Genomic DNA, 27,553 nt, shown 5'->3' on the forward strand with positions numbered 1-27,553 from the left:
GAAGTCAAGGGTGCTAAATACCTGCTTAACCAGCCTGTGATGCAAACTTCAAAGAGTTATATACATGTTCATTTTAGCTGCTTTGTCTCTTCCAGCTTCCCTGCCCTTCTTCATGGTGGAGTTCAATGCTGTCAAACCCTATCGCCGGGGCTTTTACTGTGATGATGAGAGCATCAGCTACCCACACAAGAAAGAGGAGACCATCAGTGACCCTGTGCTGTGCACTGCAGGCATCCTGATCACAGTTGTTGCTGTAAGTTTAAGCATTTATTCTGCATGGTCCTTCCATTTCAAATCTCTCTGTCTCTCTCTGTCTCTCTGTCTCTCTCTCTCTCTCTCTCTCTCTCTCTCTCTCTCTCTCTCTCTCTGTCTCTCTCTTGCGCTCTTCGATCTCTGCACGAGCAGTCTCCCCTTGGCCGAAAGGGCAGCTGTGAGGCCGCCACTGGGGGGGATTTTGGACGGAGAACAGCCAGTTGCATCCTCTAGTGGTAAACATCAAGGTCAGTCCCATTTGGGAAGAAAGCCCATTCTCAATGTCAGTGGAGCAAAAACGACAAAATCACTCGAGGACGAATTCTGTATACGTGGTGTCGCAGCTTGTTATATTCATTTATGAAGAGTACAGTCTATCTTTCCACATCATGTAAAGGAGAAACATTATGTGTTGGGAATTTAGTACTGTTGGAGGCAGTGCAGCTCATAAAACAGGGAGTGCTGGGCAGAAAAATTAACGGGAGATCTGGGTGCAGTTTCCTTGACTAATTACTGATAAAGAAATGGGGAAAAATGGATGCATAGATAGCAAATTTATCTGTTAAATAGAGACCAAGATTAGCTGCAAGGTTGGATTTTGCTTTGGAGCACAAAGTAGTAATAGAGGCAGGTCTTGGGATTGTCTTGCAGGAGTAAGCAGGATGGTATCCATATGGACATCCTCCTGGAAGGAGCAAGCCAGCCACACATCCCGTTGTTGTGGGAAGGTCTGTTTTTCAGGAGGTGATGGTGGGGACCCGCATCGACATGGTAGAGAGAACTTTGAGGGTTATGCACCATCGCCATGAGGGAAATCCAAATCTAGGTCTTGGAATAATGTCCAGGCAAATTCTTAGAATCACAGAATCCCTACAGTGTGGAAGTAGGCCATTTGGCCCATCAATTCCACACTAACCCTCCAAAGAGCATCCCACCCAACACCTTTGTCCCCGTAACCCTGCATTTCCCATGGCTAACCCACCTAGCCTGCTCATCCCTTGACACCACAGGGCAACTTAGCAATGGCCACTCCACCATAACCTGCACATCTTTGGACTGTGGGAGGAAACCGGAGCACCCGGAGGAAACCCATGAGGGCGCAGGGAAAGTGGGCAGACTCCACACAGACAGTCGCCTGAGGGTGGATTCAAATCCAGATCCCTGGTGCTGTGAGGCTGCAGCGCTGACCACTGAGCCACTGTGCTGCCCTAAATTAAGTAAAGAGTTTCAGGAGACAGCAGTTTGCACTCAGTATCACTACTTGCAGTGAGCAGTAGAATGTGCAAGTTGTCGATCGAATGACACGGTGTTCGGGTGCACGGTGGTACACAGCAGCAGTTACGTGCAGTGCCATGTTTGTACACTCCCTCTGAGAATACCAACCTCCTCCGAACCTAGTGAATCTTCAACTAATTGAGAAAGCTGGTTGAATGGGAAATTACAACAGCAAGCAGGCAACATGAAGAAAAGCCTATACACTGAGTGCTTAGGATTTGCAATGTGCTGCCTTCTAGGGTATTTCTAAATAAAATGAGGAAACTGGGTTAGCATTTAAGATGGTCGGTGTGAATGGCCTCCTCCTGTCCCGCTGTGACTGGAAAACTAAAAGGAACAGATTGCAGATGCTCGAAATCTGAAATAAATACTGAAAACGCTGGAAGAGCTCGGTGGGCCTCGTTGCAGGGCAATCATTTAAACATTTCAGGATAACTTGTCCTCCGATTTATTTTTTTCAGATTTTCAGCATTCACAGTATTGTTTATTTAACTCTTGGATTAATGTTCAATCCATAGCATCATCCCACCCGCTAACCTGCTGTTCAGCAGGACAGGGAGCTGCGAAAGGCCACCCAGGGCAAAATTTTATGATGGAGTGGGACTCAAACTTTGTAATGGACAGCTCAGGGGGTCGGCCTTTGTGATAACATCAACAACAACAACAGTTTACATTTATTTGGCACCTTTAGTAGGATCCCAAGTCGCTTCACAGCCACGCTTTGAAGTAAAGCATGACATCAAGTCACACAAGTGAAGATTAAGTCAGGTAACCAAAAGTTTAATCAAAGAAGTAGGTTTTAACAAGTGTCTGAATGAAGCAGAGTGAGATTGAGCTACAGGGAGGTTTGGAGAGGGTCTTCTAAAGCCAAAGGTATGGCCACCATTAACAGACTGAGAGAAACTGTCCAGATAGAATTAGGAATTCGCTTTACTTTAATGGAAAGTCAGTACAAAGTAAATCCTGATCCAAACTCTTGAAAGACTGGCTCAGAGGCAGCACAGAGAAAGCCCAGCACCAGTATTGAAAACTCGAACAACAAGAGAGATGAGAAGCAAACTGCAAGAATTGAGGCTATCAACTTCTTTGATGTTGGTTCCCCACGAGCTACTGTGCGTGCGCTGCCCAGTCCCTGTAAGAGAGTAGCAGAATTTATGGAAACTTTAACAAGACCTGTTTAAATGGAAATGGGGAACATCTGTCCAATCTGATTGCAGGTTAACCTTAACACAAGGTTATATAAAGATGTCATTTGATGAGGAACAGATGCTGGAAAATCATCTCAGAGCAATTATGTTAACACTATGGGTGCTGTCGCAAAACCTGGGGGATTGTACAAGCCCAGGAGAAAAATAAGGAAACAGTATTTCTTGTGACTCTTGATACTGATCAGGGGGTCATTACATTTAAGAGACGTGGCTTAATGTGGGCAAGTTACTATTGCACAAGTTGCTTTCTGGTTTAATTAAATCAGCAGAGATTATTACTAAACGGTGAGAGTCTTCCATCAGGATGTCTTAATGAACCAGATCAAAATATTTTTACCAAAATCTCTTCAATTCCATTCTCTTGGCTTAATGTTATTAAAGGGATGATATTTTTATCTTGCAGTTATTCTTTGGAGAGATTGTGTTTGGAAGCTATTGAAAACCTGTACATCTTATTTGCACTAACCGTTAAATGAGGGGGGTCAGTAGTGTAGTGGTAATGTCACTCATCTAGTAATCCAGAGTTGAAATCTTACCATAGCAGATGAGGAGATTGAAGTTCAGTAAAATCTGAAATTAAGAGCTAATCTAATGATGACCATAACAAACGTTGTCATAAGGATTCGAGAGCCAGTCAGTCGTAGAGTCATAGAGCACAGAAACAGGCCCTTTGGCCCAACTTGTCCATGCTGACCACCTTTCCTAAACTGCACTAGTCCCATTTACCTGCATTTGGCCCAAATCCTTCAAAATCTTTCCTATTCGTGCACCTGTCCAAACATCTTTTAAATGTTGCATTATATTTGCCTCTTGCACTTCCTCTGGCAGCTTGTTCCGTATATTCACAACCTTCTGTCTGAAAAAGTTTCCCCTCAAGCCCCTTTTAAACATTAGCTTGCCGTCTCTCCATTGATGCTGCCTGACCCGCTGTGATCTCCAGCATCTGCAGTAATTTGCCCCCCTTTCAAACTTCTCACCTGAAACCTGTGTCCTCTAGTTTTCGAATCCTGTTTTTACCCTGGGGAAAAGACCTGGGCAACTCATCTTATCTATGCCCCTCATGATTTCATTAAAATCTAAGGTCACCTCAGCCTGCAAAACTCCATGAAAAAAAGGCCCAATCTCTCCTTTATAACTCAAATCTTCCAGCCTCAGTAACATACTTGTCAATCTTACTTTTACCCTTTTCAGTTCAGGAACATCCTTCCTATAGCAGGGCAACCAGAGTTGTATGAAGGGCTCTAAATGTGTCCTTACCAATGTCTCATACAGTTGTAACATGACATCCCAACTCCTGTACCCAATGCTCTGACTGATGAAGCCAAGTGTGCCAAATGCTGCCTTCACCACCCTGTCTATCTGTGATGCCAGTTCCAAGGAACTATATACCTGTCTCCCTAGGCCTGTCTATTTGACATCATTCCCCAGGGCTCTCCCATTAAATGCATGAGGCCTGCTCTGGTTTGTCTTAACAAAATGCAACACCTCTCATTTATCTATAGAAAGGTGAGTGGCAGAGCAATGTAGAGGACTGTGAAACTTTGCAGAGGAACAGAGCTGTATTGAGTGAGTGGGCAAAGGTCTGGTAATTGGAGTACAATGTAAATAAATGTGAAGTCATACATTTTGGTAGGGGTAATAGTAAAAGGGATTATTACTTGAATGGTGAAAAGTTGCTGCATGCTGCTGTGCAGAGGGACCTGGGTGTCCTTGTGCAGGAATCACAGAAGGTTGGCCTGCAGGGACAACAAGTAATTAGGAAGGCAAATGGAATTTTGTCCTTCATTGCTAAAGGGATTGAGTTTAAAAGCAGAGAGGTTATGTTGCAGCTGTACAAGGTGCTGTTGAGGCCACATCTGGAGTACTATGTGTAGTTTCGTCTCTTTACTTGAGAAGGGATGCACTGGCACTGGAGGGGGTGCAGAGGAGGTTCACTAGGTTGATCCTGGAGTTGTGAGGGGGTTGGCTTATGAGGAGAGACTCAGTAGATTGGGATTATGTTCGTTGGAATTCAGAAGATTAAGGGGGATCTTATAGAAACATATAAAATTATGAAGGGAATAGATAAGATAGAAGTAGAGAGGATGTTTGCATTGGCAGGTGAAGCGAGGACAAGAGGGCACAGCCTCAAGATTAGAGGAAGCAGATTTAGGGCTGAATTGAGAAGGAACTTCTTCACCCAGAGGGTTGTTAATCTATGGAATTCCTTGCCCAGTGAAGTAGTTGACACTACTTCAGTAAATGTTTTTAAAGCGAAGGTAGATTTTTTTGTGAACAATAAAGGAATTAAGGGATACGGTGAGAGCACGGGTAAGTGGATCTGAGTCCACGAAGAGATCAGCCACGATCTTATTGAATGTTGAAGCAGGCTCAAAGGGCCGGATGGCCTACTCCTGATCCTAGTTCTTATGTACTTATATGTTCTAAACAACTAATGTTGCTGGCCTTGCCTATACAAGAATAAAAGGGAACAAAAAGTGTGAGGGTTGTCTTTAATATGTCTCCAAAAAACGTACTTAGTTTATTTGTGATTATTCATCCCTAACATTCTTCAGGACTGTACAAGTGAACCACCTCATCAAACAGCTGTAGCTCATGTGATGACAATAATCCTTTAGTGCTGTTGGGAGGGGGATCCAGGATTCGAACTCAGTGATGATAAGATTGCAGTGAATGTCCAAGGCAGGATGCTCTTTGACTTGGAGAGGAACTAGTAGTGGTGTTGGTGGTGTTCCCGTGCATTCTCCATCTTAGCTGTAAGGCCATAAGATACAGGAGCAGAATTAGGCCATTCAGCCCATCGAGTCTGCTCTGCCATTTGATGCGTTTCTCAACCCCACTCTCCTGCCTTCTCCCCGTAACCCCGTAACAATCAAGAACCAGTCTATCTCTGTCTTAAATACAGGCAGTGAATGCTGGTTTCCTGGTGGTGGAAATCGTGGCTTTGGGATGAAGTATTTTGGGATCTTTCTCATCTGCTGCAGCATCTGAAGTGAGAGAAAGATGGGATTTTTATTTCAAAAGGGAGTTTCACAACCTTGGAAAGTCCCAACTCATTTTTAAAATCAATGAAATACTTCCTAAATTATAATCATGAGCTACATTTCAGAAGTTCACCTTTTGACTGAATTGTCATTAATTCAGTAAGATGACATTTCTGGGATTCAGTGGGGCCTAAACTATAGTTTGTGAGTCACCATGTAGGAGCACAGCAGTTATTTCCAAGCTGACAGCGAAGGTAAACATTTGCAGAATTTCTTATAATGGGATGTACTTTTAGCCTGAACACACAGTACCTGGTTCAAGGACTTCCTGTACATGAATATGCTTTGGCCATGTAGTTATTTGAGAGGATTTAGTGAGATGTGATTAGTCGGCATTCTTAGTCAGTGGTTTGTGGTGGGACAATTTTCGCAAATCATAAATGTAATGTAAACTCAGCCAAGTGAACAGGTCTAAGGAAAATCCCAGTTACAATTTGACGTTTTTGCCTCTCCCACAATGGTTTTCAAACTCTGACCCATCAGGTTCAGGTAGTTTGTGTGTCTGTGTGTGGCTCACAGCCTCTTATGTCCCTCTGCGCTGGCAATGTGCAAGGGGATGTGGGAGAGAGTCATTAACTCCTCTGCTAAGAGGTCAGACACACGCTGAGCAGGATCAACCTCAAAAGAGTAGCAGGCTGCTGTCTCCCACCACACACATACAAACTCTACCCTTGCATGGTCTGTCCAATGTCAGCTGAGCTTAATGATCAGAGCTCTAAGCTGAAGCTATGTAACTTCTTAACTTCCATATTTGCATTTATCCCACTTGAATTCTCTGGTTCAGCAACACTGTTCTTCCTGCTGTTGCAGATTCACTAATTGCACATTTGAATTATTTTTGAGGGTCCATTCTACACTTATTTTTGTGTGATTCACAAAGGGGACAGAGAATTCGGCTTCCAGTGACAGTGAAGTATCTGGTATTTGGTAGGTTTGTCCATTCTTTTGAAGGATGTTGAGATTCTTAAGTGTGTTTTGGGGTTCACTTTCAACCAGACAAATGGGTTTGTGGTTTGTGCCTCGTAGGTGGTGGACCGGCTTTGGGGAATTGGGGAGTTACATGGTGCAGGTCGCCCAGCCTCTGATTTCCTCTCACAGCCATAACACTTATACAGCTGGCTCAGTTAGGGCTCTGATGAATTAGCTGATCATTTGCTGGGGGAGTCTCGTCTACTTTAGCTATGAATGGAGTTGCAGAGGGTCCAATAGGTAGCATCATTGCGTGGGCAACAAAGTCTAGTGGTACTCTGAGGTTTATTTTCTTCCTGGCCTTGAATGTAGGGAGCCTTAGTTCCACAGAACCATTGGCATCTGGCTCCGTTATACAGAGAGTGACATGATTATGCATAGTTTGAGGGTAATTACTCCATGGATGGGGGCGCGGAGGTAAAGTGGAGTCCCAGAGTCTCCAAGAGTTACGGCAGCTGGTTTAGGGACTTACCCCATGCTGTTGGCTTTGGTCTGCACCATACTCTCATTGTCTGGCCAGCTGTTCTAGCTGTCTCCATGCTCTTGGATAGCTACGGATACAGTGTTGACCTCTCACTCAGATTTGACCATTTGTTGGATCACTGTTCAGAGAATAACTGTTTACAGTATGTATGACTTGGGATATATAGAGCCACATGCAGTCATTCAGTATATTTGTGTCTCAGAAGTAGTGTCCACAATCTGCAAGTAGTCTTATGTGACAACCCCAGGAAATAAATGAGTACCATGTGAACCAATTGTATAAATGCTTGCCAATTGTGAGACGCTGTTGGCTCTGAGTCAGCTTTATTGCTGCCGGCCAACTGGGTTTTGGCAGAGAAACCAAAATTGTTCCTTTTGCTCATCAAATCTACTCAATGCATCAACACGCTATCTTCTCAGATTGCAGGTTACACAAATGCCATGCACCAATTCGGATACATTGGCTGCAGCTCGACCTATAACTAGGCCCATACTTCCCGTAATCTGTGAGCTATCATTTTCTATTTCTGCTGCTCAGCATAAGTATTGCTCGTGTTGGCAAAAAGCATAGTTCCATGGAGTAGCAGCATGCGGAGCTCTGACGTACCAATAGCTGTAGGAGTTAACACAAATGTTCTAGATTCAGTCCCTGATGAGCTGAATTCACTGAGCTGTGCTGGGCTGCTGATGGGGAAAACTGGAGTTGTTTAATCTACCTCTGGCTGAGAGATGAAAATCAGCCAAGAATCCTGTTTCTAATCACTTCCATGCAGAACTTCCTGGATGGAGATGTTGGGTAACTCTGGTATGATGCCGCGCCCCCCCCCCGCCCCATTATAAGCTCCTCCTTGTAGGCACTAGTACTTGGATAGTATCTGCTCAGTTACACATGTTCCACAGTCCCCATTTAACCAGACTCTAGTAAAGCACTCTGCGAAGGGGAGAAATTGAAAGAAAATGATTTGGGAAGGGGTTACAGAGAAGGACTGAAAAACTAAGTGATAGAAATGTGGATGAAGCCTGCCTATTGTTCAGCTGGAGTTAGCTGTCCATAAATGTCAAGTTTACAAGCTTAGGCGGTGCAAGAGATCAGACAAGAGATTCCTTCAACCCGGAATTGATCTGTAGTGAGTTGAAAAGAGCTGGAATATTTATTGAGACTAGGACTGAGAAGCAGTGAACGATTTTAAAGCACGAAGGCTGGGGGATAGGTTAGGCCTGGAATTTCACTTTGGCACTACAGGTTTGGAGACTGCTGGATACTGAAACTCTCTTCCCATCCCCCGACTGCCCAGGATGGGGGCGGGAGAGGGGTCACTCTCTGGGATATTGACTGGGCCTCTCCCCGAATCGGTTTGGATACAGTTCCTTGCCCAGTAAAGGGCAGCCAGCAGACTCTTGACGTTGGACAATTAGTCGCAGTTTGAGAGAACAGCCTGCAGCACAAGGTAAAAAAAGTCAAAGGGATAACAGTGACCAGTTTAAATAAGAAAAGCTGCCAGACTGGCCTTGTGCAGTGGGGTGGAGGTGGGACCCATCTCGAGGATGGCTTTTGGCTACACACCAACCCAGGCAGAGAGGGAGGGCCAGTTGCCTTGCCAGGTGCCCTAACACTGGGAGTCCACTTCCAGTCTGAGGAGCTGTGATCCACCTGCTGCTTGCATTTGTTAACTGGAGGTTGACTGGAGAATCCCAGTTTGGCTCTGTTATCAACTGATCATCTTGTCTTGTGGGGATGCCTATCTCTGACCCTTTCTGAACCCAGATACAGCTTCTCCAAAAATTGCAGGTCCTGGTTTCATCTGTCTTCACTCTCAAGCTGGATGATCCTTCCCATTAGGTTTATTAAAGTTAGAAATCAAATGAGCAAGGCTACTGTGACATAATCATCCACGGATGCATGGCAGTTGAATGACTGACTGAATTTCCCTCCTAACTTTACTTCTTGAAGAGGGTATGTTCAAAATACAATTTGCATTCATTGTTTGGTAAAGGGAACTGGGTGGATGTGGGGGGTAAGATCTGCTTTATTGTGTGTATGGCAAATAATTATCACAGATTTTACGAGGTGACAGAGTCTGCTTAGTAATACACAGTGAAGGATTGCCTGCCGAAAGGATAAACTAAATCTCACTGTTATACAAAAAATTCTCTTGTACTTACAATTACAAACTGGAATAAAAGGACCAGTGAAATGTGAAGATAACCCCTTGAGTAAGCCATTCATGATCCATAACTGGTGAGGTCATGTGCATTTATAACGGAAAAAGGATATTGACACATTGCATTAATTAGTAACTTCAGCAGCACATGGAAACAGTTACACGCTCAGGGCTGTTTGTCGAAGGTCAGAAGTAGCTGAACTAATGCAGTTAGTGCAACATCGGTGAAAATGATTACTTTTTCTGATGAATCTACAGCCTGAAGGATAATGTGGTGGGTGAGTCGGACTTGTGTGATCAGCAAGAGGTTTGTCAAGCCATCCAGATGATCGCATTAGCCACAAGTGTCAGATGTGAGAGGTTGTTTGAACTCTTATCAAATTCCACGATTGAAAGGACCTGGGGTTGAGATTGTTTTTCTTCGCTCGTCGGCAAAATAATTTGCATTTCTACGACTTTCCATACTTCCAAACGCCACTGAGCACTTCGCAGCCAATGAATCACTTTATAAAGTGCAGACACTTAAGTGGTCAAATGTCGCAGCCAACCTTTACACAGCAAGATCCCCCAAACAGTTTGATCAACAGTGTTAGTTAAAGACAATTGACAGCTATGACAGTGAACCAGTTCCTTGAAGCTTTGTGAACAGTGCCATGGGATCTTTAGCAATGAGACCCCCAGGAAAATGGTGCCTCACATTTTTCTACCTACAGACCATACGAGCCTTGGACCAAATGTAACAAAAGTTCATTAGACTAAATCCTGAGATGAGAAGATTGCCCTATGTGGGGAGATCGAGTGGATTAGGCCTGTATTCCATAGACTTTAGAAAACTTAAATGTAATTTTGTAGCAGATAATTATGAAGATGCCTGATGAGGAGGGTGTCAAGATCTCAGAATAAAATTTGGGATCAAATTCTGAGAATTGAGAGTCTTTGGAAGTGTCTTCCTCAAAAGACAGCAGAAACAGAGCCTTTGAATAGTTTTAAGGCCGATGTAGATAGATTCTCGAAAAGCAGCAGGGCACAAGTTTATCAGCGATAGACAAGAATGTAGAGTATTCCATCAGCCATGATCTGATTGAATGGTGAATTGGGCTCAAGGGACAAAAGGAGCTTTTCCTGCTATTAATTTGTATGTTTGTATGGAATGTTCAAGTCTCAAATCTATAGATTATTGGATCTCCTGTGAATTGAGAAGAGTGGGGATGGTGTAAGAAAAATGGAGCCGACATCAAGGATGAGCCATGATCACAATGTTGGGTGCAAACAGGCTCCAGAACAAAATGGACTGTTCCTGCTACTAGGTAACAAAGTGTGGGGCTGGATGAACACAGCAGGCCAAGCAGCATCTCAGGAGCACAAAAGCTAACATTTCGGGCCTAGACCCTTCATCAGAAAAGCTTTTGTGCTCCTGAGATGTTGCTTGGTCTGCTGTGTTTATCCAGCCCCACACTTTGTTATCTCGAATTCTCCAGTTCCCATTATCTCTCTACTCCTGCTACTGTTTCTTTCTTAATGTTCTTCGTCAGTTTAAAACAACCACAGAATTGCAGCAGAGTTTTGACACCACCATGGCAGATGGTGAAATCTGAATTCAGTACAAAATCGGAAAGGCGAGAAAAGGGCTAGCCTAATGGTGATTGTGTAATCACAGTCAATTGTCTTCAAAATCCATTTCTGAGTTAGGGTCACCAGACCCGAAACGTTAACTCTGTCTGTTCCTTCACAGATGGTGCCAGACCTGCTGAGCTTTTCCAGTAACTTTGATTTTGATCAAAATCCATTGGGTCACTGAAGCCCTTTAGCAATCTGCTCTGGCCTGCATGTGACTGTGACTCCAGACCCACGGCAATGTGGTTGACTCTTGGACAATTCTGTGGGTAATTAGAAATGGGTAATAAATGCTGGTCTAACCAGCGACACCCACATTCCAGGAATTAATAAAAGCAACTACTGCCTACACTGGTAGGAACCCTGATTTTTCATCTATATCTGTCATAATATGATAAATAATTTGTATGCAAACAGCTAAACAGAATGGCATTGACCAACTGGGTGGGCAATATCCTGAAGGCCTGAGGAATAGCGAAATTAGCTAAGGGCTAGAAGTGTATCTGGTAGGATAGATTAGTATTATTGATGTCAGCAGTACAGAGCATCAATATGCATTGTCCGCATGGAAACGCTGGTGCGGTAAGACATTTCTGATATATCCGTTTCTCTTCACTGTAACTGAACAACTGCACAGCATCGCCACAGTAAAGTGATCCTTGCCTTGTCCCTTGGTCTGTGCTTTCTGGCGATTAAAGAGTGCCTTCCCAGATCAGAAGGGGTTAACAAAGGACAAAGCTACATAGGCAGTTTGTTTCTGTAAAGGAATTCCTGTAGTTATTTACATGCTCAAAGTCAACTGTACAGGCCCTTATTCATGCTGCCTGCTCCCTGTGTGATTAATGATCAGGGAAAGGAGCTGTTACTCATTCGTATGCCACAGAATTTATCTTGGCATTGAGCTCCCACTGACGTCACAGCTGTCAGTTCTGTCTTGGATGCTGTGAGTTTGACTTTGAAAAGATCTGTAGAAAACACAACTGGGAAGGATGAGGTCAGGTCAGACAGCTGAAGTGGGCTCCTCACTATATGGACGCAAATAGAATCTCACTTTATTTTGGTAGGGATGTTTTTGTTAATGAGCTGAAAGGTCAGCCTGTACCTTCAGTGTGCATTAATGATTGTAATTTATTAACTGCACAATTACTGTGCCAAAATGTTGTTGGTCAACTTCCGATGTGGACCTAAAATGCCTTAATATAACAATAGCCTTGCCTGTCTGTGTCCTTGAATTGTAATAACTTAATTCACTAAGATAGAACAAGACCCCAGGGGACTCAGTTTTGAGTTTGATGGAATTTGAACTGCTGGATCCATCAGCAGTAAAATCCCTGGGAAAAGTTTTTCGTTATATTGAGATTTGGAATCCTGTTTATACGGCTTGTATACAAAGCAGGAGAAGGTTCATAGCCATGTTGGCACAATGTAACTTCACAGATAATGATGCACTTCTGTTCAGGTAGCTCGAGGTCAAATTGCCTGAATATACAAATTCTGGCCCAAAGCATTAAGGACGAAACAAAACTGCAGTGTTCCATGCCAACACCTTCTCCCACCTTCCCCACTTGCATATCCTGAGCTGTCCTCAGCCGTTCCCAGCAGTAGGACTGGTGATGTCCCGCAGGTAGGGTGACGGAAAGGGAAGGATGCAGGACTAAGTGGGCGGAGATGTGGACCGAACTTGCAAAGCCTGACATTATCGTCCCGTTTTTTTTTCCCTTGTTTTCTCCCTCAGATTGCCTTTGGTGAAAGCTACAGAATCCGATTCTTGGATGAGAAATCTAGCTCTTTCATCTCGAACCCGTACGTCAGTGTGATTTACAAGCAGGTCGGCTGTTTCCTATTTGGCTGTGCTGTTAGCCAGTCCCTCACCGATTTGGCCAAGGTCGCTGTTGGGAGGTTGAGGCCCCATTTCCTGGATGTCTGCAGACCGGATTTCTCCAAAATCAACTGCTCGAAAGGATATATTGAGGTGTATACTTGCAACGCAACAATCTCAGCAGAAACTGAAGCTCGGTAGGACACCCTCGGTTGATCTGGATTTTTGTTTTATGACTGGTAGCTCTCTCTTCCACATTCCCGCCACAGATATGAATTAGGAGCAGGAGAAGGTCACTTGGCCCCTGAAGCCTGATCTGATTGTGGTAACATCTCCATGTTCTGGCCTGTCCCTATTATGAGAATACAAACTAGGCCATTCAGCCCATCCATGCTTCCTCAGCCCAAGATGTGGATGGGAAATTCTGCTACTCATTGGTCAGGCCTGTTCATATGAGTTATTTGGGGGTTGGGAAGGTGGGAGTGATGGCTGGAGCCCTGTGCTTTGATGTACTGCAGTGGCTTCGTCACAGAGCCTTAGAGATCAGCTGGTCCCAGATCCAAACTAAACTCACTGCTAGTAGCTGAAGGAATAACGGAGTGTTACAATTGGCTTTGATGACTGAATTATAGAAAGCAGAGGTTGAAAGCTTGTAACGTTTAATACCAGCAATAAAGGGGTTTTATATTTAACAGGGATAGGATTGGCAAGTTGGAGTTGGGTTAGGATTAGTTCCCTTCCCCTCTCAAGGTTGGGCGGGGTGGGTGAGTAAGAGAGTGGAAAGGGATGAAGGATGACCTCATTGACGAATTAAAATGATGATAGATTTTGATGGATCGGTTATGGAGGGAATGTTTTCTCTCGTTTGGAAGAGCAAAACTAAAGGCCATCAATACAAGACAGTCACCAAGAAACCCAATAGGAAATTGGGAAGAAATCCCTTTGTGAAAACAGAGACGAGAATATTGAACTCGATAGCACAGGCTGTGCTTGAAGCAGATAGCGTGGCCATTCTTAAGAGGGAGCAAGACCAGCAGGATGAGGGAGAGAGGAGGGAATGGTCAATGATGATAGTGGAATGAAATGATTTAAAGACCGGAGAAGGCCGAGGGGTGTCATTAAGAGCGGCACAGTGATTCAATCGTTAGTACTGCTGCCTCACAGTGCCAGGAACCCGGGTTCGATTCCACCCTTGGGTGACTGTCTGTCTGGAGTTTGCACATTCTCCCCGTCTCTGGGTGGGTTTTCTCCGGGTGCTCCGGTTTCCTCCCACAGTCCAGAAGTGTGCAGGTTAAGGTGGATCGGCCACGCTAAATTGCCCACAGAGCTGCAGGGATAAGTAGATTAGGGAAATGGGTTGGTATGTACATGTTGGACCGAAGGGCCTGTTTCCACATGTAGGGATTCTATAAATACCTATACAGACCAGTTGGGCCGAGTGGTCTGTTTCTGTGCCATTATCCTGTGTAAAAAGGCAGTCAGAACTCCAGATGCTAATTGCTGCCCTGGAAAGTATACGTATGGATGTCAAGTGAGGGCAGAATTAGACTTGATTGTGGAAAACCCAGAGCAAACGGACAGCCTCAGAGGAGGAAACAGGAATTATTTTACTTAGAGATGAGAAAACTGCAGATGCTGGAATCCAACAAAGACAAATGGGAGGCTAAGTGAACACCGCAGGCCAGACAGCATCTGGAGGAAAGGAGAGGCCAACATTTTGGGTAGTACCCTTCTTCAGGACTGAATGTGGGGATGGGGTGAGCTGATGATAAAGGGGGTATGGGTAGAGGAATGGTGCTGGGGGAGATGGGAGGGTGCAGAATGGTGGTAATAGGTGGACACTGGTTGTAAGTATGGCCTGATTGGTTGATGGGAAGGATGAATCTGATGGGTAGCTAGAAGGGAGGGTTGGTAGGTGGAATAGAAAGGAGGAATTCATTTGCAATTACTTCTATCTGGTACAAATCACCTGCCCTTAACCTGAATATAGCTCTTGAATTTTGTGTTTTAATTTTAGGAAATCTTTTTACTCAGGACATGCCTCCTTCGCAATGTACACCCTGCTCTATCTCGTGGTAAGTGACTTAGGAACATAGGAGCAATGTGTCCAAGTTGCTCTGCATTTAATATGATGATGGTTAATTGCACATTTCTGGTACATTTTACCCACACTATCACTGTAAATTTTTATGCCACCGGTCATCAAAAATATATCAATATCTATTTTAAACAGACTCAAAGGCTGAACTTGCACAGCTTAAATGGTGTCGCACTTATTTTTAAATTGTTTTAGTTTTAATTGTCCTAGTTTGAGACTCCCCAAACTGGGGGTGTGGTGCGGTGTGGATTGTGGCATCTTCCCTGTGCCCACCCTTTTAAGTGTTTTTCTAAGTTTCTATAAGTGAACCACACATTCTTCCAAGCACCAGAGCGTACCAGGCCTAATTTATCCAATTTCTCTGAAAGGATAGTCCTGCCATCGTGGCAATGATGCTGGGAAGTCTTCATCAGACATTAGACTGATTTCTATTCAATATACAGGGCCCAAAGTTATCTCAAATTTTTCACATTACCATTGATATACATCATGAAGCATGAGGAATGAGTATAATCTTTGTCACTAAAACTATGATCTATATTTATCAATTCATATATTTAACAATTTCTGACTAGAATTGTTAAACCTGACCCTGATTTGCTGGGGTTTGAATTTTCAATGAGTATGATTCCACTTGTACCCCTGATGCTAGAATCTTGGCATTAAAGTGGGCTGAAACCATCGCACAGAGGGACAGTGAGGGTTCATCAGTCATGTATGTGCCTGTTCCTACTATTCCACTTCATTAAAAATAAATCTGGAAGTCACCATAGAACGATAGAGCTGTACAGCACAGAGACAGACCCTTCGGTCCAACTCGTCCATACTGACCCGATATCCTAAATAAATCTAGTCTCATTTGCCAGCATTTTGTCCATATCCCTCTAAACCCTTCCTGTTAATCTACTCATCCGGATGCTTTTCAAATATTGTCATTGTACCAGCTTCCACCACTTCCTCTGGCAGCTCATTGCATACACGCATCACCCTCTGCGTGAAAATGTTTCCACCTGGGTCCCTTTTAAACCTTTCCTCCTTCACCTTAAAACTATGCCTTCTGGGTTTGGACTCCCCCCACCCTGGGGACAAGACCTTGATTATTCACCCTACCCATGCCTCTCATAAATTTCTATACAGTTACCCCTCAGCCTCTGCTCTAGAGAAAATAGCCCCAGCCTATTCAGCCTCTCCCTATAGCTCAAACCCTCCAGCCCTGGCAACGTAAGTCTTTTCTGAGCCCTTTCAAGTTTCATAATATCCTTCCTTTAGCAAGCGTGCATGACATTAGCTGATGAATGTTTAGTGTGTTCCTGTGACTACTGCAGTGTTCCTTTGCTATTAGCAGGTTATTGTGAGCAGTTTACAGCAGGAGTTAATTTTTATTGCCTTACAACATTTCCAGAAGAGGTGATATGATCTATGTGCATTACAATTAACTGAAAGATATCCACTCCACCTTAAACTTCACGAGCCAAAAGAGATCAGGAATTTTATCGAAAATATTGCCTGGATTCACTCAATGCCGTAGCTGGCATTGAAACTGAAATTGAATCTTGGAGAGTGTATTCATTGTAAGCTGCACCATTTAGCAACTCAGTGCATTGGCTTGTTTTTCCTGTAAATGTAATCAATTTTTGAAGGGGTTCTATCAAAGTCATCCATATAAATGGGTTCAAGGAGGAGCTGGGTGCTTTTCTGAAGACAAAGGGATTGAGTGACATGGTAAATGATGTGTGCAAGGGGTGCTTTTTGGAAAAAAAGTAACGTCATGACTTTTTCCTGTTTCCCAAAACTCTTTTGTCATAATATCAGCAGTTAGTGACTTTTTGTTGAGAAAAATTAACTCTTCTCCTTCATCATTAAACCAAAATGGTCTGAATCAGAGGAATTGAAAAGCCTAATGTTCAGTAACATCTGCTATGGGTTACTCATGTGCTCTCTCTTCCTCCTTTTCCTTCTTTCTGTCCCCAATATTACAGAATGGCGAACAGAAAAGGAATCTTTTTAAAAACCAAAAGAAATGTGCGATGCTGTAAATCAGAATGTCAACAGAAATTGCTGGAAAAGCTTAGGAGATGCGGCAGCATCTGTGGAGAGAAATCAGAGTCTACCGTATGGGGTCTAGTGACCCTTACTCGGAATCTTTTTGTTGGAGAATGAGAAAGGACTTTAGTTGGCATCACAGAAAAGACTCTCTCAGCCCAGTGCAATGCTTCCTTTATTCAAACTTGTGTCCTATTCTTGCTCTGTCTATACCTGTTGCTGTTTTAACATCATACTGAATGCCTGGTATAAGTTACAGGCAGTTTTCCACAAGATGTGTTGTATCGCAAGGGACTGCTTTCTCCATTCCAATGAATCTATTCCTAGCTAGTATTTGAATACAACCACTGCTTCATATGACCCATAGCTCTCAAGAATTAACTGATTAAAGACCCTGCCCTGTGTTGCTAGTCTGTGAACAGCTCTAGTGTAAAGACAAAAACTGTGCAAACCATAAAGAGAGTGATTATACACTTTGAACAGCCCATGCAATGTTTTCTCACATAGAAATTCTGGATGGTTAGATGGTAATTGTTGTGTGGTTACTAGAAGCTACAAGATACAAATGCAATGACAGACGGCAGTGGGTGCGGTAATAGTGTAATTCTCTGATGTTAATGATCCATGTGCCATTTTCCCAAACCCAAAGCTAAATATGGAGCTTGACACTGATGGAGCCTGCTCTCTGCCGCTGCCTGTCACATTGTGAGGAACAGCTGAATGGGCACAAGTACCAAGGCCAGTAGTGTTTACCCGTCCCCGGCTTGGATTCCCAAATTGGCTACAGCAAGTCTCTGCGTTCTGCCACAGCAAAATCAGAAACATCCTGGAGAAACTCTCAAGGGAACTAACTGTGACCTCAACACAACTGATATAAGATTTAGTCCAAGTCATCTTTCATTTTGAGGCGAAGTTTAAGCAAAACCATTTAAAAACAAATAATCTCTCTCCATTAATCTATGGCATGAAACAGCAAAAAAAAACTTGTCTTCTTTTTATTATTTCTTGGGATTTGGGCTTTGCTGGCAAGATCAGCGAAGACGAAAATAAACCCTGGAAATCACAGCGGGTCAGGCAGCATCCAGGGAGAGAGAGAGAGAGCGAGCGAGCTAATGTTTCTGGTTTAAATGGCTCTTCATCAGATCAGCATTTGTTGCCCCCATCCTTAATTGCCCTTGATTGGGTTGCTGGGTCGTTTTGAAGGACAGCACAAATTGACTTTATTATTATGGATGCAGAGTCACATATAGCTAAATCTGTTAAGGATGGCAGTTTCCTGAAGGTCATTAGTGAACCTGATGGGTTTTTACCTCAAACAGTGGTTTGGCGAACCCTGAGACAAGGGGTTTTATTGCAGATGAATAATTAAATTTGTTTGGCTGTCACGTGGCATTTGACCTTGTGTATTTGAGACATTGATCTATAACTCTGGATTTCTAGTGGAGTACAGGACCATGGAAGTGGTACAGTGCGGATGGAGGCCATTTGGCCCATCGATCCTACACAGGCCTGTTAAATAAGCTGTCTCTGGCTTTCTCCCCTCACCTTGCCCATTAGTTTTATACAAATAACCATCCAGTGCCCTCTTGAAAGTCTCAATTGAGCTTGCCTCCACTACACTTGCAGGCAGTGCATTCCTGACCCCAGACAGTTGCTCAGTGAAAAAGATTTTCCTCACGTCACCCTTGCTTCTTTCGCAGGTCACTTTAAATCTTATGTCCCTCTCATTCTTATTCCTTTTACAGACAGGAGCAGCTTCTCCCTATCTACTCTATCCAGCCCACGCTGCATCAAATCTCTTCTTCTCTCCAAGGAGAACAGTCCCAACTTCCTCAATGTATCCACATAAATTGAAGCTCCTCATCTCTCTGGAACAATGCTTGTATGCCACTTCTGCACTCTCTCCAACATTACTATGATGTTACCCACAGCCTTTAACAAATTAAAAAGCCACAGTTTGGCGTGGTTATTGTAAGGCAAACTGAGCTGGATAATGAGATCTTGGGGGTGACTGGTTGGTCAGAGGTTTGAAGAAAGAGAAGTGGCCCCCTCTATAAATTGTATGCAAAGTGTGGAGGAGGGATTACACACATGGGCAATGCACATTTGACTGTTCCTGCTTAACCTGGCCACTGAGTCATCTGCTGTGCAGGGGAGCGTGATGTGCAAAAATGCAAAGCAACAGGTAGCTGGCGATAGTCTAACAGCACAACGTGCTGACTCATCTACTCCACTCGCATTACCTTTTTCTTTTTCCTGTGCTTACTTTTAATGTTTCCATTTATTTATGGTACCTTTTACTTTCTTTTAATGACTTCAGCAGAAGGCATCATCTCCCGGCCCAGGCCTAGTGATGAGGTGGCTTCCAGCGGCCTGGAATGGCGGTATAGACCTGGTACCCATTGGTAGGGGACAATCTCCCGCAATGGGAGATCTCTGAAGGGCATCCCACAACAGACCCACCCCACTATCCTATACACCCCGTGGTCAATCCACCTAGCCTGCGCACTATGTGACAGCCTTGCCCAAGAGGGGCATTCTCTGCCTAGCACGGAGGGCTTGTCCGGTCGCGGAGGCCTACATCCTGTACTTCAGATTGAGTCATCATCCTCATCTGCAAGGGAGTGCCAATGGACGACTGACTTTGGCAGCTTCCGGGTGTTCCAGTAGCCCAGAAGTTTCCGGCGCGGAGGCCTCACCTTGGCCCTGTGTGGCGGCCTCGTCTTGTTGTTACGGTCTCAGTCCAGCCCGTGGTGACCATGACCTGGTTTTCCAGCATATCCCAAACCCAGGGGCCATTCATTGAACTTTTCCTTTCTTCTTGTTTGTGGCTTCTTTTGTTAATTTAGACGCTATGGCGTGGCAACTCACAAAACCTTTCAGTGTATTTTTTTTGTGAAAGATGCACGTGATAACGGTTTGGTGTTCTACTTCATTCCATAGTGTGCCTCCCTCAAAATGTTCAATGCAGGAGTCTGCCATTTGATATGATTCTGATTGATGTAAAGTTCCATTTCAAGCTGAAGATACTCCCTACACCCACACACCGCCCGACAAGAGTACTTCGCCGTGACACAATATTAATAAACATTTGTCTCTACTCTCTTTAATTCCTGTCTGCTTGCAGCCTCCAATCAGTTGCAGTCAATCCAATTCATTTTCCAGGAAAAAGGTTGGCTTAGGCGTAACTGAAGAAATGCATAATCTAACCCTTTTGATGATTGTTATCAAACATTGGCCTTTTGTCAATGCTGGAATATTCTCCAAACCTATAGATGCATTCTAGCCTTTACCATTAGGATGATACATCGTACATTTATTTATGGTACCTTTTACTTTCTTTTAATGACTTCAGCAGAAGGCATCATCTCCCGGCCCAGGCCTAGTGATGAGGTGGCTTCCAGCGGCCTGGAATGGCGGTATAGACCTGGTACCCATTGGTAGGGGATGATACATCGTACATTCTTAGTTTCCTGAGCACTGCAAGCTTTCTACAGTATGTCACATCATGAATACAAGGAAATGTGTTTAATTCTCATTTTCTATTCTGTTAGTCACTGCTGACCACAGAGGTCGTAGTTATGCCTGTATTTGACACAAGAATTAACACAGTATTTCCATAATAGACCCTCCCTCTGCTTGAGTATGGCAGCCTGTAGCATGATCAGGGTAAGGAGACAGGACAGCAGTTTGCCATAGCGGGCACCGGTCTGGGTTGCTGTGACGTGAGCATAGAACCGTACAGCCCAGGAACAGGTCCTTCGGCCCACCATGTCTGGGTCATCCTGGATCGGATGTCATGAATTCGATCTTAAGCCTTTCCACCCTTGGAGAAGATCATTGAGAAGGTAAAACGGACAAATCACTCTGCATCCTTTGGTGTCAATGTATGTCCTTGAGCTCTCACCCATTCAAAAGAATGATTTGGTCTCATTGCTCACTGTGGGACTTGCTACGTGCACGTTGGCAAGCATTTTTCCCCACATTATAACAGAGACTGCATTTCTAATCATTTCAGTTCCAGAACTCCAAGAGGTACGGTGCCTGCTAGAGAAGAGCAGAAAATCTGACTGGGCCTCTAGGTCCATTTCTATGTCAGGAATCTAGCCGTGTTTGGGAAAAATTGAATTGAGATATTGGCTTGCTCTTCCTGTGGAAACTTGCCGTTTCCTGCCAGGAAACGAAGCAAAGAAAGCACAAAACAATTGTGTGGGGAGTGAGGAGTGGGGGAACAGGAGGGAGGGCGCTACAGGCTGTTACCTGATAGGCTTTGTACTATTTATATTTTATTCTATCATGATATCAGTGGTTTAAAAATCCAAACTGGCAAGAAGGCAGTACCTTCACAAATACAGATTGTGCTCATAGAACCCCTACTTTGTGGGAGCAGGCCATTGCGCCCATCAAGTTCACGCTGACCCTCTGAAGAGCATCCCACCCAGATATGCTGTATTACCCATGGCCAATCCACCTAACCTGCATGTCATCTTTGGTCTCTGGGAGGAAACCCACACAGACAAAGGGAGAACGTGCAAACCCCACACAGACAGCCGCCCGAGGGTGGAATCGAACCCGGGTCCGTGGAGCTGTGAGGCAGCAGTGCTAACCACTGAGCCACTGTGCTGCCCGTGTCCTTGGCACAGTCGTGTGTCACCTTTCCACAAGCGGGTGATATTCTGGCCTCTTTCTCCTTCTGATGCTTTGACTTTGTGCACTGGCTTAAATCAGCGCCAGGTACTGTGCTGTACAAAGCTGAGCTCGATAAACAGCCACATGACAATACTGTGTGGTTACATATTTGGCACGACGTGTCTCACTAAGGAAGTCATCGGTGGGAAAAGTGAAGTAATTAGCCAAGCAGGAAGACAACATTTTGTTGCCACCCCTTCTCATGAAGCAAAATGACAATGCTTCAGGTTGAACTTTGCCCTGGTCCTCGGACACACCCATCTGAATATTTGGTAGAAAACTGTGTTTATAAGGAAACTGTTGACGTTTGTTGCTTTTTTAAAATAGAGTTTCCCTTTAAATAGAGCAACGCTTCCCTTTCCAAACAAAACACAAACACTTCAAGCTCTTTCTTCCCTCGTACTGAAGCACCTCAGATGTTGCTAAAAGTTCACCTCTTCAGAGGCTGTTGTAAGGGTGGGGTCTGGAATGACAAGGCTCGGAAATTTGAAACAAGCCTGGTGTGGATCACGTACTGCTCTCTAGTGCCAGATCTCTGTTTCCTGTGGCACTGGGTATGTTGCAGGAGAGACCTGACCAGAGACTGAAAGACCCCAACAGAGGTGATGGGCTAGAATCAGCGAATTGCAGCATTTTCCAGTTAAATGACAATAGTGTCAGGTCGCACACGTGCAAAGTTGCCACCCTCTGGGCTGGAGTCCATTCATGCATCTTTTCTGCAAAATTCACTATTGCTTTTTTTTAAGGGAGGGACTGCACACTTGGTGCACTGCTCCCATTGCAGCTGCTGATTTACTTCGATGGATTTAGTTTTCTGCGGCATTTTTCATTCCAATCACTGGCAGGCTTTGGTCTTCCCCTGTTCCTTACATTTTCCAATATATTGCTGAAGGATCTCTGTTGTGCTGCTTTACAACTGATATCAATGGCAGCTGATACCTCTCACCATTTACAACTGCTCCCATCTTTCTTTGCTTGACAGGGCTGGGTTGGCTCTGTCTCCTAACCCCGTTCCTGGAATTGTGATCTGGATCTTCTTATAGATCAGGCCATGTCCCCCATATGCATCCCCCATATGACGCTAGCTGTCAGCGCCCTTGAACCAAGGGAAGAGCCATTGCTGCCCTCTTAAGTGCCTCACAGGAATTTAAGATGGTGGCTGCCTACCTAGAGGAGGTAACATCCTGGGCTCCGCAGCTGGCAGGTAACAAAACTGCCCCCCCTATTAAATTCCATACGGCATTTTCCTAGTCTGCGAAGCTATGCTTCCAAAACTCGGGCCATCAGTTAAAATGTTTGAGATTCCCCTGAGTTATTTCAGCATGACCTTTAATGTCTGGGATACATGCAGAGGTGAAAGTGTTTTGAGTGGTAATTATAAGTGAGTGTTCAGTAGAAAGAAGGCATTCCAGGTTATCTGAGGACATGATACTGACGAGATACATTTTTGTCACAGACTGTTTATCACAGCACAGTTATCTGGTGCTTGCTGTGGAATGCAAGTGTGGGTGAGGCAGGAATTGGGTGAATAGAAATAGAGAGCAAAAATAAAGCAGAAATATTGTTGTAAAAAAAGGGACTGTAAATGCTGGCAAGATTTCTTTTGGACCTGCACTTGTGTGGTTTAATATTTGCCCAAATTATTGGCGTAGTAAAGGATTTTATACAAACTTAACGATTCTTAATATTGTACAGTTTTGTAAGCGATTCCTGTAGTTGACGAACTTAACCAGATATTTTCTGATCAACATGAAGAGGACACATTGTGCTTTTGGATGTTGGTTTAGATTTTCCGATCAGAATGTCAAAGCTTATTTATTTAAATAAATGGATTCCCATTTGGAATTCTAGAATGTAAAATCCAGGAAAGTAGTTATAAACAGTTAGCAATGTTTCCAACACTGGACACCAGGATTGGATTGAGGTGAGTGAATTATTTGGAAAGATTATGATGAGGAAACGTAACAAAAATGGATGATAGAGAGATGTCAAGTTTGAAGATCTACCTTTGAAATAAACGGGGTGTGTGTGTCACCCTGTCCGCAGGCTTTAAAGAGTGGCCAGTATTTTGCACGCTGTAAGACTGAGGAAGGAATTTCAACCAGAGGGTCTGTGAAACTCATTCTCAGGAAAAAGTTCAGTTTCCACAGGGATAGGTAAATAGAGTCTCGATCTGATATTTCGCCTGGAGGATTGCAACCCTGACTCTTGCTAAAGCACTCAAGTGGCAGGTCCCACTCTAGGGCCGGCGCAGATAGTCTCAGTTGTAAGTGACTGAGGCATTTATTCTGTGCACCCTGCTCTTTTGGCAGACCGTGAGCAATTTGTCCTATCGGATATCCCCCACAGGAAGGTTCTGTATGAATTCTAGCTGATTCCTAAAGGGAACCAGACAGACCTGGGATCAGTCATCCATTCCGACACCTCCAGAATTCATCTCTAGCTAAGGAATAATGCAGATGGGGGGGCGGGGAAGTTGAATGGAGAGAAGAGTTTTTTTTCTTCCTTTTTATAAAGAGGCATTCTAAAGGTCTAAAGCATGATCTATGTGTTCAGTCCTCCCAGCATATTAACTATTGCTTTATGGCCTCTTCTAGTGTGTGCTGAAGACATTCTGGCTGACACTAAACAAGGTGATTTCAAACTGACCCTAGCCACCCCAGAGAAATCATGAGAACTACAGCTCTAACAATCTTCACATTTGTGAGCAGAGTCTCGCAAATACTTGTACATTGTGTGTGCATACATGTGTATGTATTTGTTGACTATTTAACCATGTAGGGAAAGGAATATATGCAGTGACAGCACTGGGTGGGTGAGTTTAGTTTTGAAGTTTAGACATTGTCAGTGTTTGTACATGGTCCCTGGGGATGGGGGAGGTGTGTGTGTGTGTGTGTGTGTGTGTGTGTCTGTGTGTGTGTGTGTATGTGTGTGTGTGAGTGTGTGTGTGTGTGTGAGTGAGTGTATGTGTGTGTGTGTATGTGTGTGTGCTATAGTTGGAGGACACATCTGCCACCCCCCCACCCCCTTTAATGAGTCTATAATTTGGAAGAGAACCCCACATAGTGTGTAGAAACGTCTTAATATTTCCAGGATTGTTTTACTGTTTTGCAAGAAATCCTAGGCGGTTTTAAAACGTGCCGAAATGGTTGAGTAATTGTAGGAATCCTCGATCAGAATGTCAGTACTTGCAGGGAGAGTGTGAATATTTGTAAAGACCGTCCCTGGTAGTCTATTAGTATTGACAGGAGAATTTGAGGAATGTGCTGCAGATCTCTGGAAGTGTGTTAGTATTTGTATATGGTCCCCTGGGGTGGGTTAATTATTTACGGGGCATCCCTGCGATAGTATGTGTAACGGCAGTGAAACAGGGAGGGGGGGAAAAAACATCACTAAGCACGCTGCTGTCATCACCGGAAAAAGTTGCAGAGCTGAAGGTCAGTTTTGAAACTGCCGTTTTCTCTTTTGCAGTTCTATCTGGATGCCCGGTTCACCTGGAAGGGAGCACGGTTGCTGAGACCCCTCCTACAGTCGCTGTTAGTCATGATGGCTTTTTATACTGGCTTGTCCCGTGTGTCAGACTACAGGCACCATCCCACAGACGTCCTGGTGGGATTTCTGCAGGGAGCAATCATCGCCTATTGGATTGTAAGCCATCTTATTTATTTTTCTAACTATGACGAGTGAAATGGGCAGGAGGGATCATTAGTCATCTGGGTTGCTGGGCTCAGGAGAGGGAAATGTGATCCCAAGTTCTTTCTGTCAATTTGTATCCAGTGAGTTGCGATGGAAAATCAGTGCAGACAAGAGGTGGCCCACTTATGATAAAAGCCAAAAGAACTGCCGACGCTGTAAATCACCAAGAAAGACAAAGTTGCTGGAAAAGCTCAGCAGTATCTGTGGAGGAGAAAACAAAGTTAATGTTTCGGCTCCGGTGGAACTTCTGAGAAAGGGTCACCGGACCCGAAACATTAGCCCACTTATGATGCTGTCCCTGTGTGGTCTTTCAGATTTGAGTGTTAGGGCTGAATCTCAATCCCCTTAAATGTGTACTTCAAACATTAAAAATTTCAAAACTGAAGCCTAATCTATTTCTGGGTGCATCGGAAGCAGGAAAAGGGGCAAGCATCATATAGACCCATACATACACATGCACACACAGACACACGCACACGTGCACTCATATGTACAGAGATAATGGGAACTGCAGATGCTGGAGATTCCAAGATAATAAAATGTGAGGCTGGATGAACACAGCAGGCCAAGCAGCATCTCAGGAGCACAAAAGCTGACGTTTCGGGCCTAGACCCCATATGCGCACGGTTGCGCACACATTCACGTAGACACACTATCATACTCTCTCAAACTGATCTACTTACTCATTCACGGATGTAATGTCTCTCACACATCTTTATACACACAGGCACGCAATTAATCTCACTCACAGATTCATTTCATTCAAACACAAGACTCAAACTCTCGCCCACTTAGTTTTTAAAATAAAAACAGCAAGACCTTTTATTTTCTCATTTTCTCTTCTGTCAAACACAAAGTAGTGAAATAGCAGAGTGCACCATTCATCAGATTATAATAATTTTCAGTAAAGCAAAACTTGTTACTTAAATGTTTACGTGGGAAATTATGGAGAGAGCTGCAATATTTGAATAAAGAGATAGAATAATTGAAGGTGTGCTTTGATGTAACAAGTTCTAGTAAATGCAAACATTATAGCCTGAAATTCAAAGACTTGTCACTTGATAATTGCATAACAATGACTCAGTGATTTGCGTAGACAAAACCTCATAGTTTCCACTTACAAGTAACAATTTGAGATGATAGGGACATTATGAAAGCGTTCTTCACTTTTTTCTGCTTGACAATGAACCTTCCTTGACCCTATTGCGTGCCCAGACTGATTTAGAAATGGGTTGTTGCAATAAGTATGAACCAGCTGTGACTTCTGAGAACCAAATGGGGTTGGCAGTGAAAATGTCCCCTTTAACAAGTCATCCCTGTTAAACAGCAGGAATGAATTACTGTTTGGGAACATCTGATGCTCTTTAAGGAAGGATTCCTGCTTAGTTTACTGGAATATGTTTGCAGGCTTTACCAATTATCCTCATGTACCCAGGTGAAAAAGCTATTATCAGCGTAACCTACAAAATCAGTGAAAGCTACTGAAGGATACCACGCCCAAGACTAATCTCATACTCAATTAAGGGTACATACGTCTACACGCACAAATTGAAGGGTATTGAATTGGAAAGAAGTCAAGAGAAAGGGCCTTGGTGTGTGCCATTCCTCCTTACCCCAGGGTGCTGAAGCCAATAGTATTTTGCAGTATTTCTTTAGGATGGGATGAATGGCCTGCTTCCACACTGTAGGGATTCTATGATGCTGTGAAGGTTCGGAGAAGAAATGAAATATAAGCCAAGACATTGCTATTGGTGTGTTTATCCACTGACAGGTTGAATTTGGTTGGTTTACAAGCACAATCCCTGGTTTCTATGGGTAGGCAAACCAGATGTGCTTCTGTTCTCCCTCATCCAAGACAGTATTTCCTGTGCTTCATCACACGAGGCAGGATTTTGTGTTGTCAGTCAGAACACTAATGTGTGCATCAAGTTCAGATCACAGTCCTGTCCTGCTTCAGGAACAGTCATTCAACGTGAACTGTTTCCACGTTACCCAATGAGTGACTTGCTGTGCAATGAAGGACAGTAGTTGAGCAGTCGAAGTTGAGTGACCATTATGACGCTGAGCAGTTGAGGGGAGGCCATGGCCCAGTGGTGTTATCAATGGACCATTAATCTAGAGACCCTGATAATGTTCTGGGGACCTGGGTTCAAATTTGAATTAAATAATGAATCTGGAATTAAAGAGTCTAAGGATGACCA

The 27,553-nt window shown here is 43.9% G+C and overlaps 1 protein-coding gene across 1 annotated transcript in view; it reads left to right on the plus strand.

Moving 5' to 3' along the window:
- LOC125447496 (phospholipid phosphatase 3-like) overlaps positions 1-27,553 on the plus strand; it is a 77,807-nt gene that overhangs the window by 44,819 nt on the left and 5,435 nt on the right. The window contains exons 2-5 of the mRNA XM_048521925.2: positions 96-253; positions 12,743-13,023; positions 14,844-14,901; positions 25,128-25,304. Coding sequence (XP_048377882.1) covers positions 96-253; positions 12,743-13,023; positions 14,844-14,901; positions 25,128-25,304 — 674 coding nt within the window. The remainder of the gene's footprint in view (positions 1-95; positions 254-12,742; positions 13,024-14,843; positions 14,902-25,127; positions 25,305-27,553) is intronic.

The sequence above is a fragment of the Stegostoma tigrinum genome, chromosome 35, assembly GCF_030684315.1.
Source record: "Stegostoma tigrinum isolate sSteTig4 chromosome 35, sSteTig4.hap1, whole genome shotgun sequence".
Taxonomy (NCBI): domain Eukaryota; kingdom Metazoa; phylum Chordata; class Chondrichthyes; order Orectolobiformes; family Stegostomatidae; genus Stegostoma; species Stegostoma tigrinum.